This window comes from Salvelinus alpinus, chromosome 4 (assembly GCF_045679555.1).
Source record: "Salvelinus alpinus chromosome 4, SLU_Salpinus.1, whole genome shotgun sequence".
Taxonomy (NCBI): Eukaryota; Metazoa; Chordata; class Actinopteri; order Salmoniformes; family Salmonidae; genus Salvelinus; species Salvelinus alpinus.
In genome coordinates this window covers 83,368,624-83,380,540 of record NC_092089.1, presented here as the reverse complement: position 1 = coordinate 83,380,540, position 11,917 = coordinate 83,368,624, and the positions used below count along the sequence as shown (strand labels likewise).

The window sequence follows — 11,917 nt, the reverse complement described above, 5'->3', positions numbered from 1 at the left end:
GTTTGATGATGATTTGTTTTGAATCACGAGATGAATCATCATCATCATCCTCATCATCATCATCATCCTCATCCTCATCATCATCATCATCGTCATCGTCATCATCGTCAACACCATCATCCTCATCATCATCATCATCCTCATCATCATCATCATCGTCAACACCATCATCATCATCATCATTATCATCATCATCATCATCAACATTATCATCATCATCATCATCACACGTTTAGCTTTGTACCGAAAGTGCTCTACTCTTGTCAAACTCATGATTTAAGACTAGAGACAGGTACCCTGGGATCCAGACCACGTGGTACAAGACATGCTTATCGTGTTCTGCTGAAGCTCTTTTTTCATTCTTGCTGTTTGGATTAGAAAGTAAATGGTTGTAAAGCTAAGGGGCGGTGCTGTAGAGCTGTGTGGGTGACTGTTTGAGTGAAACAGATGAGGAGGCAATGGTACCAGTGTAATAGCACAGCCCTTTTGTTATTGATGCATCCTGTTGACAACATCAAAAAAGCCTTCCCAGATACATAGATTAGACTGATGCCCTTTGTTGCATAATGAAACACAACTGGTATTAACCCAACGTAAAACACAACTGGTATTATCCCAACGTGAAACACAACTGGTATTAACCCAACATGAAACACAGCTGGTATTAAACCAATATGTATAAAAAAGGTCCAAAGAAGGGAATATTTTGATATATTTATCAAAACATATAATAATTATATATTTTTTTGTGAATTTAAAAATAAGTTACCAACTAGGTCAAAACACTAAAGCCCTGCCTTTATTTCACAGAATCTCAACCCCGAACTTGCCTCAACTCAATCACCTCCCCTCGGTGTAGGGGAATGGAAAAGGGTTACAGTATACGAGAAAGAATCCATACTGATAGTCAGTCGCAAACGGAGTGAGAGAGTCCTGACCCACCCCTAAATGAAGATAGCAAAGTCTTATTAATGTCATAGTCTTTAGCTCCGCCCATCAAGGGGAGGAGGTACCAGTAATGCTCCAAACTAGTGTAGCAAAAAATAGACTAGTCAGTCAGTCATCTGCCGTACAGAGAGATTATTCTCAGGTTTAATCTGAATATGAATACTTAAATTGAACAGGTGAAACATAAAATGGGTTAGGGTTAGGGTTAGGGTTAGGGTTAGGGTTAGTAGTATTAGTCCCAACATGATGGAGTGGGTGTTTGTTACTAGCTATCGTTAAACTCTTCTGCTGTAGTTCAAGATATGCCTAGTACTTATCTGGTAATGCACACAGGTAGACTACAATATTGATTCAAATGTGAATAAGTTGTTTAATTAAAGAGTTTGTATCTGAAGCCACAAAGACAACATCACATGCAGTGTTTCCACAGGAGGCTGCTGAGTGGAGGATGGCTAATAATAATGGCTGGAACGGAGTGAGTGGAATGGCATCAAACACATGGAAACCTGGAACCATGTGTTTGATGTATTTGATACCATTCCAGTCATTCTACTCCAGCCATTACCACGAGCCCGTCCTCCACAATGAAGTTGCCAGCAACCTCCTGTGGTAGTATGCCCTGTGTATACATTAACTAGGTGGTACCGTATGCCCTGTGTATACATTAACTAGGTGGTACCGTATGTCCTGTATATACATTAACTAGGTGGTACCATATGTCCTGTATATACATTAACTAGGTGGTACCGTATGTCCTGTATATACATTAACTAGGTGGTACCATATGTCCTGTATATACATTAACTAGGTGGTACCATATGTCCTGTATATACATTAACTAGGTGGTACCGTATGTCCTGTATATACATTAACTAGGTGGTACCGTATGTCCTGTATATACATTAACTAGGTGTTACCCTATGTCCTGTATATACAGTACCAGTCAAAAATGTGGACACACCTACTCATTCCAAGGTTTTTCTTTATTTTTACTATTTTCTACATTGTAGAATAATAGTGAAGACATCAACAGTATGAAACACATATGGAATCACGTAGCTAGCAAAAAAGTGTTAAATAAATCAAAATATATTTTATATTTGAGATTCTTCAGTGGCCACCCTTTGCCTTGATGACAGCTTTGCACAATGTTAATTTGTAGCGGTAAAGGGCTGCTGTTAGTGACCAGTTTCATGTGTGAAGATAATCACCCTGTAATTTTCCACTTGGTTTTCGACCGAGCGAGCGAGAGAGCGAGACCCACACTGACCTGCAGTTGAGGTCACACTTAAAAGAACAGGCAGACACGTGCATTGACAAGACAAACCCTCCACTCTGAGCCTGCAGAGGGACTTACCACTTCAAAGCAAATGTGTGAACTCCTAGGCAAAGCCAGTCAAGGTGTGAAAATGTACGTGTTCAGCTCGAAATAGAACCATGTTGAAAAATTACGCAATTCTCAAAAAAATATAAACATAAAGCCGTTCCCCTTAGTAACTAAATTAGCCTTAATGAACTAAGCTTTAACTAACTTAGGCTTAGAAGTCAGTTAAGAACACATTTTTTTTTTTACAATGACGGTCTACCCCGGCCAAACCCTAACCCGGATGACGCTGGGCCAATTATGCACCGCCCTATGGCACTCCCAATGACAGCCGGCTGTGATACAGCCTGGAATCGAACCAGGGTGTCTGTAGTGACACCTCAAGCACAGAGGTGCAGTGCCTTAGACCGCTGCGCCATTCAGTAACCCTTACATGACTATAGTTAATCCTATATGACTATAGTTAGTCCCTATATGACTAGAGTTGCCATAAATGACTACAGTAGTACTATATGACTAGAGTTAGCCCTATACAACTAGAGTAGCCTTATATGACTACAGTTAGCCCTATATGACTATAGTTAGCCCTATATGACTAAAGATAGCACTGTATGATTATAGTTAGCCCTGTATGACTAGAGTTAGCCATTTACAGTGATGGTCTACCCTGGTCAAACCCTAATGGGCCAAATGTGCACAGCCCAAATTATTTATTTAACCAGGCAAGTTAGTTTAGAACAAATTCTTATATACAATGACAGCCTAACAATGACAGCATAACCAATTGTGCATCACCCTATGGGACTCCCAATCACTACCATATGTGATGCAGCCTGGATTCGAACCAGGAACTACAGTGACGCCTCTTGCACTGAGATGCAGTGCCTTAGACCGCTGCGCCACCCAGGAGCCCTATAATGTCACTGTCATGTGTCAGGCTGTTTGTGAGACTGTGTATGCAACACGTTTCAGGTAAGACCCAGAAGCAGACAACGTCGAAGTAACAGCAGTTTATTATTCCAACAGGGGCAGGCAAAAAACAGGTCAAATGCAGGCAGGGGTCAGTAATCCAGATAGGTGGGGAAAAGGAACAGGACAGCAGGCATGCTCAGGGTCAGGGTTGGCAGAGGTCAGTAATCCAGATAGGTGGGGCAAAGGTACAGAATGGCAGGCAGGCTCAGGGTCAGGGCAGGCAGGAAAGGTCAACACCGGGAAAACTAAAAAACAGGAACAAATTGAAAGATAGGAAAAGAGGGGAAAACGCTGGTAGGCTTGACGAAACAAAACTAACTGGCAACAGACAAACAGAGAACACAGGTATAAATACACAGGGGATAATGGGGAAGATGGGGGACACCTGGAGGGCGGTGGAGACAATCACAAAGACTGGTGAAACCGATCAGGGTGTGACAGTATGGAAGTAAGTGATGGAGTGTGCAGGATGGAAATAAGTGTCTCTCTGTGTGTGTACCCATGTGCTGGTATTTTTGTGAAAGTAGGTACACATTGGTATGAGTGAGACTGATCATGCATGTGCGTGTCTCTGTATGTTTTCTGTTGGTGTGTAGACCTGTGTGTTTGTGTGTAAGGGTGTGCGTGTCAAGCATGTTCCAAGGTTGTACGTTTTGTTTAAAGTGTAAATATGCAGTTAAAACAGTAACAAAGGGGTCACACCACCACTGAGGGGTATCCTACAAAGCAGGTTTGAGGAGTTAGCGAGGTAACTTTGGTCAACTCTGAGTTCATCTCAGGATAGCCAGTCAAACGAAATTGCTCACCTTTTATCCAGGTAAATTTCTATTGCAACAAATCCTTCAGAACTAACTTGCTCAGGGTCAAGCTAACTCACGGTGAACTCCACTTACCCTGTATGTAATGACTGTGCTGCGAGTTGAGGACAAATTAAATGAGATTATCTCCCTCTTGCAAAGAGTTCGTCATCATCCCCTTCATTTGAGGAAGACAACTGATTAAATATTTTATTAATGACATTTCTAATCTCAGTAATTTAATCGGATTACTTTCCTTCACTTTTGGATTACTTTCCCATTTAGGAGGCTTTGAGAAGAAGACAAAACCGATCCATCAAATGCACGTGTGTCATCATATTGGTCTTTGACTTGTGGTCAGACTCGCTCAGTTGGAACAAATATTAACTTTTTTCAATGCTGAATTGAATGTTATTGAGAAAACAGAAAGGTGTAATTAAGTTTTTCGCAAACATCTGAACATTTATGAATTTAAAAGTAATTAAAGAAGTAATCATCTCGTTTTAAAAGTATCTGTAATCTGATTACAACATTTTGGGTTGTAACATAACCGATTACATTTACCTGTTTTGACATGTAATCAGTTACTCCCCAACCCTGTACAGAAGTGAACACGAACTTGACCCATGTGGACTGTATGACCAAGCATCTGTAATGATCTGTAGGGCTTTGTAACATTTCCTTTGTTATTTATCTAAATAAAAGAATGTGTGCATTTGTACGAATGTGTGTATACCTGCATGCATGTGTTCATCAACAGTCATAAGGACCAGTCAATATGAGTCAAACCTTGTTGGTCTTTACAATATACTTTTGCTCTTTTGTTTTTCCACAGTTTTGCTGGCATGTTTTGCACGCCCACGCTTGACAAGTGGTGAGCCGGTTCACAGTGGTTTAGCTCGTAGGCGTAGGTTGTGGCGGGCCATCTCTGCACTTTAGACGGACCTCTGAGCTGTTAACTCACTACAGGCCTGTGTGGGTAGCCACAAGATGCACAGCTATGTTATGGCTGTTAGAGACTTTGACAAACAAGCTAAGTATATCAAACCTGTTAGTTTGAGAGTTATAGATAGGGCCAGCTTCCCAGACATAGAATAAAGCTTGGAGTGAGCCTTGTTCTCACTTTGTAAATCTCTAACTTTTACCCTCAACAAGTCCTGATCTAATGTAAGTCTGATGTATTTACTTGAAGGCATACTTATATTGACCGTTAGTAAAAGTCCTCTAGGAGTACATCTAGAACATGTTGTTAATGCAGTGTTCAATGCAACATATGAAAAACTGGTCATGAGGTACCTATACATACCTGTTTGCTGATGTATATGACATTGTCATGACATGTCTTACACTCAAGATGTGCTTTTCAACTGATATCTGCAGTGTGATTGGCCTACATATGGAAACATTTATACAGGGAGGCTGTTACAGAAGCACTGAACACTGAAAAGCCCCACTTAGTTTCAGCTGCTTGGCCAGGATGTTACAGAAGCACTGAACACTGGCTTGTGGTTCATCTTCATGTTGAAAATATTGAAGCACAGAGAGCAGAGGCTTTTTGGATGATCATGATGCTAGTGATGATGATGAGGATTAGGATCATGATGATACTGATGATACTGATGATGATGACGATGATCATAATGATGATGATGAATTAACATAGAATATGCTGTGAAAAAACATATTTTTCTGAAATCAAGTCATTATTGCAAACACCGTTAAAGGCACTCATAGTTTATGCTAATATGGGGGGGGGGGCATTTCGTAATTTTTTCATGGTGACATTCATGACATGGTGACATTTGTTGTCGATTTCACGTTGAATTCACAGTTAGTTGACAACTCAACCAAATGTAAATCAAAACTACTGGTTGAACTGATCCAGTGGGTGAACCTGAATGTCTTTGTTGAGCCCCAAAAAATCCCCCAATAGGTTTCAAAAGTCTTGGTGCTACTCTATAGAATATCTGAATGACATGCAGTGTTTTGCCTCATAGAAACACACAAGTACAGTCAACATCATGTGGAGCGCTCAACAAAATAAAAATCCAGCAAATGATATACAATGGCACATAATTGTTGTTTGTTAGCTGGACTCAAACTCATGTGAGAATGTTTCTATGATATTTTCCACCCACAGTGCACTTGGTGTGAGAGCAGGTCTGTTACAGGAAGAGTAGCCTCTGTAGAATTCACACCTCTAACACCCAAACCACACTGATGCTCAAGTTTCCAGGCGTGATTGTTTGTCTCTGGACATGTTTTGTGTTTGTTGGTTTCATTGCGGATGGCTAAAAGACCGCAGTGGAAAATGTCATGGCCCTGTCGTTCTGGAAGCCCTCCCTCCCCACTAGTCCACTCTACTGTTAGTTTTGACAGTACTGAGTACAGTTTCGGCCACATAGTAATTTGAGTTGCATGCACAAAATGCAATATGCATGAATAATATGGTTAACTGGATTCACTTGTACCTTTCTTTTCAAGTTTTAATTTATTTGAATTTTGAGGGGTCAAGTCTCTCACTGCTTTTCCAGCTGATTGCTAAAACAGAATGCATATTTGATGATTTAATTGTTTAATGAGATACAACAGTGAACACTAACAAGATACATTAAATTTGTTGCATAAACCATGACCAATAGACTACAGCGTTTTAGCAGTATGACTAGATTACAACTGAGAGGGAACATCGACGTGGTTCATAATTGTAAGATTCACCACATTGACCTACGTTTTGACTGTGAGACTGGTAAGATAATTATGTTCTAAAATAGTGCAACATTGCCATCTGGTGAGACTACATCATCATGTAAAATGTTCCTTCCTGATGCTGTATCAATTGTAATGTCATTGACAGAAATGTGACCATGTTCACGTTACACCACTCTGTTATGTCTTACATTGTAACATGTGCTTTGTATCGTTCCTTACTCCTTGAATAACTACAAAAACACATCTACTGTCAAGATCAAGTTTCACTACTTTAGACAAAAAACAGCTGTTATCATGACAGTGATCATGACAGTGAGCGGCTACATATTGTGCAGGTTCTCCTTTTAGACATTTCTCATGGTTTTGCACACTTTTCCCTTTAGTATTATCAAGTGATCAACACTGTACAGTACAGTATCACTAATTTGCCACTGTGAACAAACCCACCAGACTTTAGATCCAAGGGTGTGAAGTTCCTCATGTCCTTAGAATGGAACAAGGTAAATATTAACAAAAGCAATCAAACCATAAACATGTGAAATGCTTGAGTTCTTTGAGATAAATTTCCCTTGCACCACACCCTGTCGTCTATCAACTCCTGCAGCAAACACTGTATACTGCAGCCAGTGCCGAGTCACATCCCATTTCTGTAGTGTTGCCCTCCCATTCTGCTTCACAACACGAGGACACCACAGAAGAAGCTATTGGGTTAACTAGAACAGAGAGTTGTACCAACAACACCAACATGACAATTCAATGGTGGGGCCTTCTACTTGACGTGTGTTTTCTTTTGTCCTGCCTACCATTTCACATCTCAGCTTTCAATCTGGACACGGACACAAAGCATGTTCTGAGGAAAAATGGTGATCCGGGAAGCCTGTTTGGATTCTCCCTGGCACTGCACCAACAACTGAATCCTGTCAATAAGAAACTATGAGTTGACCTCTTAGAGGAAATAATTAACAGTGTCCCATACATACTATTATCTGACCTTGCTGGTCATATATGAACTTATTTGTGTGTCCTCTATCCTGTCTGATTAGCCATCAGTCTGATATAAGTACACACTATGAACTGAGAAACGATCTAGCCTTAATACTCTTAATCTCTAGCCGGTACAGCCAGAAGAGAATGGGCCACCTCTCTGAGCCTGGTTCCTCTCTAGGTTTCATCCTCAGTTCCGTCCTTCTAGGGAGTTTTTCTTGGCCTCTCTGTTTTCACGTCTGCTTTGCTTGCTCTTTGGGGTCTAGGCCGGATAACTGTAAAGAACTTTGTGACAACTGCTGATGTAAAAAGGGTTTTATAAAATAACATTGATTGATTGATTGATTGATTGATTGATTGATTGATTGATTGATTGATTGATTGATTGATTGATACAACTCAGACCAGCAGTGACGAAGTTGTATTTAGTTTGAATATTTTATTGTAGAGCTGCATGTGAATTTTACATCAATGCACAACACTCTGATTTATTTTTCCTAGATTGCTGGTTGGAGCACCACGCGCCAAGTCATTGACCAAAGCTGAAGTTACGGGAGGAATCTACCAGTGTGAGCTCACCACTGATTCTAAGAGCTGTGAGCGTGTCAAGCTTGACAACAATGGTTTGTTTGCTTACACTCACGTGTAACAGGTTTTGTGTGTTTGATTGCTGTTAAGAAAATATGTGTGATTTTGTTAATGTGTGTTTAACAATGTGTGTTTAACATAACAACAAATTTTGTGTTTGAAAACGAATGTTCCCCAGAGTTTGTTTAAAGCAGTGATGTCAAAGATCAATGGATGGGTGTACGAGTGACAAGCCAAGGCCCTGGTCAAAGCGTGATGGTATGGTAAATATTGTGAACTTTAATCTTTGAATTGCCATTTGTTGACAATAATAAACTTATATTGTTTTTTGTTTTGTTTGTTTTGTTTTGTAATGAACGTATATTGTTTTTTGTTTTGTTTTTAATTCAAGGAATTTAATTGACTCGGACAGGACAACATTTCAGGGTTTCAGTGAAGTTAGCAAAAGAGCACATTTTCATTATAAATCAAACCTCTTTGTTTATGACTTAGAATTCCTTACATCTGAGAGAATTTCTATCATTCTCCCCACCACAGACCTGCGCACATCGATACCAGGAGTGGAGCACCAATCCTGACACCCCTAACCTCGTATTCGGTCAGTGCTATATCCTGGGGGAGGATCTCCACAAGAGTGATGCCCATAGAATCTGGAGGAGGGTGATCTGTGATGACAGAAAACACATCAAGGATAAGCCTAAGAATCCTGATTGGTTCGGATACTGTCAACAAGGTCATTCTGCCGCCTTCGCCAAGGACAACACATCTCTGCTGTTTGGGGGCCCCGGAGCTTACCAGTGGAAAGGTACATGTTTTGAATTGGGAGATACTTTTAGAATGGGTTTCATCTTGTTAATGGAAAAATATGATGCACTGAATTATGATATGTATCTGATATGTATGAGACATGGTATTCATATACTGTATGTTTGGGACATTCAAGCACACTTGCAGTCAGTACACACTGCACTGATATTGGAATGAGCTGTCGATGTCAATGCAACTGAGATCAGACCTAGTTTTGTCTTGAAAAGCCCCGACAGGTTGAAACATTTTGACAATCTCTATTATAGATTATTTCTTTTCATTTTTACCCCGGATTTAAGCCTGTTTAAGGACCCTGGTGTCCACAGCATTTAAAATTAATTCAAAACAACTTCATTTATTCCCAAGGGTCAATTATTCACATAATTCTCTTGTCCATCTGCATGTCACAGGAATTGTGAGAATGGAGTCCCTAGACAACCTTGAAGTGTCAAATGAAGAGCCCCGTGAAACTGGGGATGTGGACAGACTTGACCGTGACCTCATCCCTCTCCTTAACAACAGTTATCTAGGTCAGTTTAGATGGATAGAGCTTTCTTCATCCTCTATTCAATCCATTCAATCACACTGAAAGGAAAACACAGAAGTGCTTGGCGTGGTGGTAAATTTCATCAATACTCTTTTTATACTGTTGGTGTAAGTAATGCAGTAATGATGCTTTACTCTCTTAAAAATGTAAAGAATGGCATGTTTCGTATTTATTCATACTATTTATTTACACATTTTGTGAATTACATCTCCCTTTCCCATAGACTTGGACCCTTGTGCACAATTTACATTTGAGTAATTTAGGAGACGCTCTTATCCAGAGCGACTTACAGTAGTGAGTGCATCCATTTTCATACTGTTTCCTTGTGAGCATCAAACCCACAACCCTGGTGTTGCAAGCACCATGCTCTAACAACTGAGCAAAACGAAACCCCCTGTTCATCGTGGTAGCACTGCAGTTGCTAACATTGAGTAATTGCTGTCTTTTTTCCAGGGTTCTCAATCGACTCTGGAATGGCCCTCACCAAGAAGGGCCAGCTGACTATAGTGTCTGGGGCACCACGAGGTGGTTTCAGTGGGGAGGTGGCATTTCTGAAGAGAGACCCATTGGCTGAAAGAAGTCTATCTGTGGAAAACATTCTTAATAAAGGCCCAGGCCTGGCCTCATCCTTTGGCTACGACATAGCCGTGGTGGACCTCGATGCTGATTGGTACAGATTTCAGCCAGTAGCTTTGTCACAATTATCTCCCCTTCCTCCCAAAGTGTCCATTGTTCACCTCCTTTCAATGATTTGAAAGGAAGTTACTGGTATACGAAATATGGTGGAAACTCTCACTATCCCATGCCTCCACCAATTCAATGCTTTAAAGAGATTCTCCGGTACATAGTTCTGAAAGTAGTGCTCAAGAGCCAAAAGTGGTCCCTGTAAATTGCCTACTAAGTCACATATCTGCAATGATGTGCACCACATCATTGCGCTCTCTCTAGCTCTGCTGTTTGTGCATCTTGCTAGCTGTCACTCAAATGATGAGGGGCTGAAGCTCAATGGCTAGAATTGCTAGAGGGCTGGGCCATGTGGGGGAAAATGTTGGGGAAATGGCGCCGCACAGCTTCCAAAAAAACTGTTGTTTTCAAACTAGGGAGTTTGTGCACATTTCAGTGCACATTTCAGAAGAGAGGAGATATTATTGTGATGTACGCTTTGTATAGGTCTTGTTAAAGGCCCAGTTCAGTCAAAAATTAGATTTTTCTGTGTTTAATATACAATATTTTTCCACACTACGAGGTTGGAATAATATTGTGAAAATTATGATAATGCCCTTTTAGTATAAGAGCTGTTTGAAAAGACAACCTGAAATTTCAGGCTGTTTTCCTGGGATGGAGTTTTGGCCTGCTTAGTGACGTCACCTGACATCACCAGGGGGTAAATTGGTTGATAGACCATTAAGAAAGATAGTTCCAAACCTCTCTGCCAATAACAGCTAGTTTTCAGATTTACCTTCCCACTCAGACCACTCAGTCTTAGCAAATTCTTGATTGAGAAATTGCTCTTTGCTAAGAAGCTATTTTTGTTTCTTTTAACCCATTTTAATAGAAAACAATCACAGTAAGATACTTATAGTTCCTTCAGAAAGTGTATTCACAGCCATTCACTTTTTCCACATTGTGTTGTGTACAAGGGGCTGAATTTAAAATGCTTCCAGACCAAACACCTTCTTTGCCCGCTCTGAGGATAATAAAGTGCCACCGACACGACCCGCTACCAAGGACTGTGGGCTCTCCTTCTCCGTGGCCGACGTGAGTAAGACATTTAAACGTGTTAACCCTCGCAAGGCTGCCAGCCCAGACGGCATCCCTAGCCGCGTCCTCAGAGCATGCGCAGACCAGCTGGCTGGTGTGTCTACGGACATATTCAATATCTCCCTATCCTGTTAAAGAGACTGAAAATAGCTTCTATCTCAAGGCCAAAAGACTGTTAAACAGCTATCACTAACACAGTGAGGCTGCTGCCTACATACAGACTTAAAATCATTGGCCACTTTAATAAATGGATCACTAGTCACTTTAATAATGCTACTTTAATAATGTTTACATATCTTGCATTACTCATCTCATATGTATATACTGTATTTTATACCATCTACTGCATCTTGCCAATGCCGCTCGGTCATTGCTCATCCATATATTTATATGTATATAGTCTTATTCCATTCCTTTACTTGGATCGTGTGTATTAGGTAGTTGTTGTGGAATTGTTAGATTACTTGTTAGATATTG

General features: G+C 40.5%; 1 protein-coding gene across 1 annotated transcript; it reads left to right on the top strand.

The window, feature by feature from the left end:
• Positions 1–8,531: 8,531 nt before the first annotated feature.
• Positions 8,532–10,692, top strand: LOC139572654 (integrin alpha-6-like). Its single transcript, XM_071395332.1, has 5 exons — positions 8,532–8,583; positions 8,863–9,130; positions 9,543–9,662; positions 10,133–10,349; positions 10,653–10,692. The coding sequence occupies exons 1-5, from the start codon at positions 8,539–8,541 to the stop codon at positions 10,690–10,692; spliced, it is 690 nt and encodes a 229-aa protein (XP_071251433.1). The 5' UTR covers positions 8,532–8,538.
• The last annotated feature ends 1,225 nt before the right edge of the window (positions 10,693–11,917 follow it).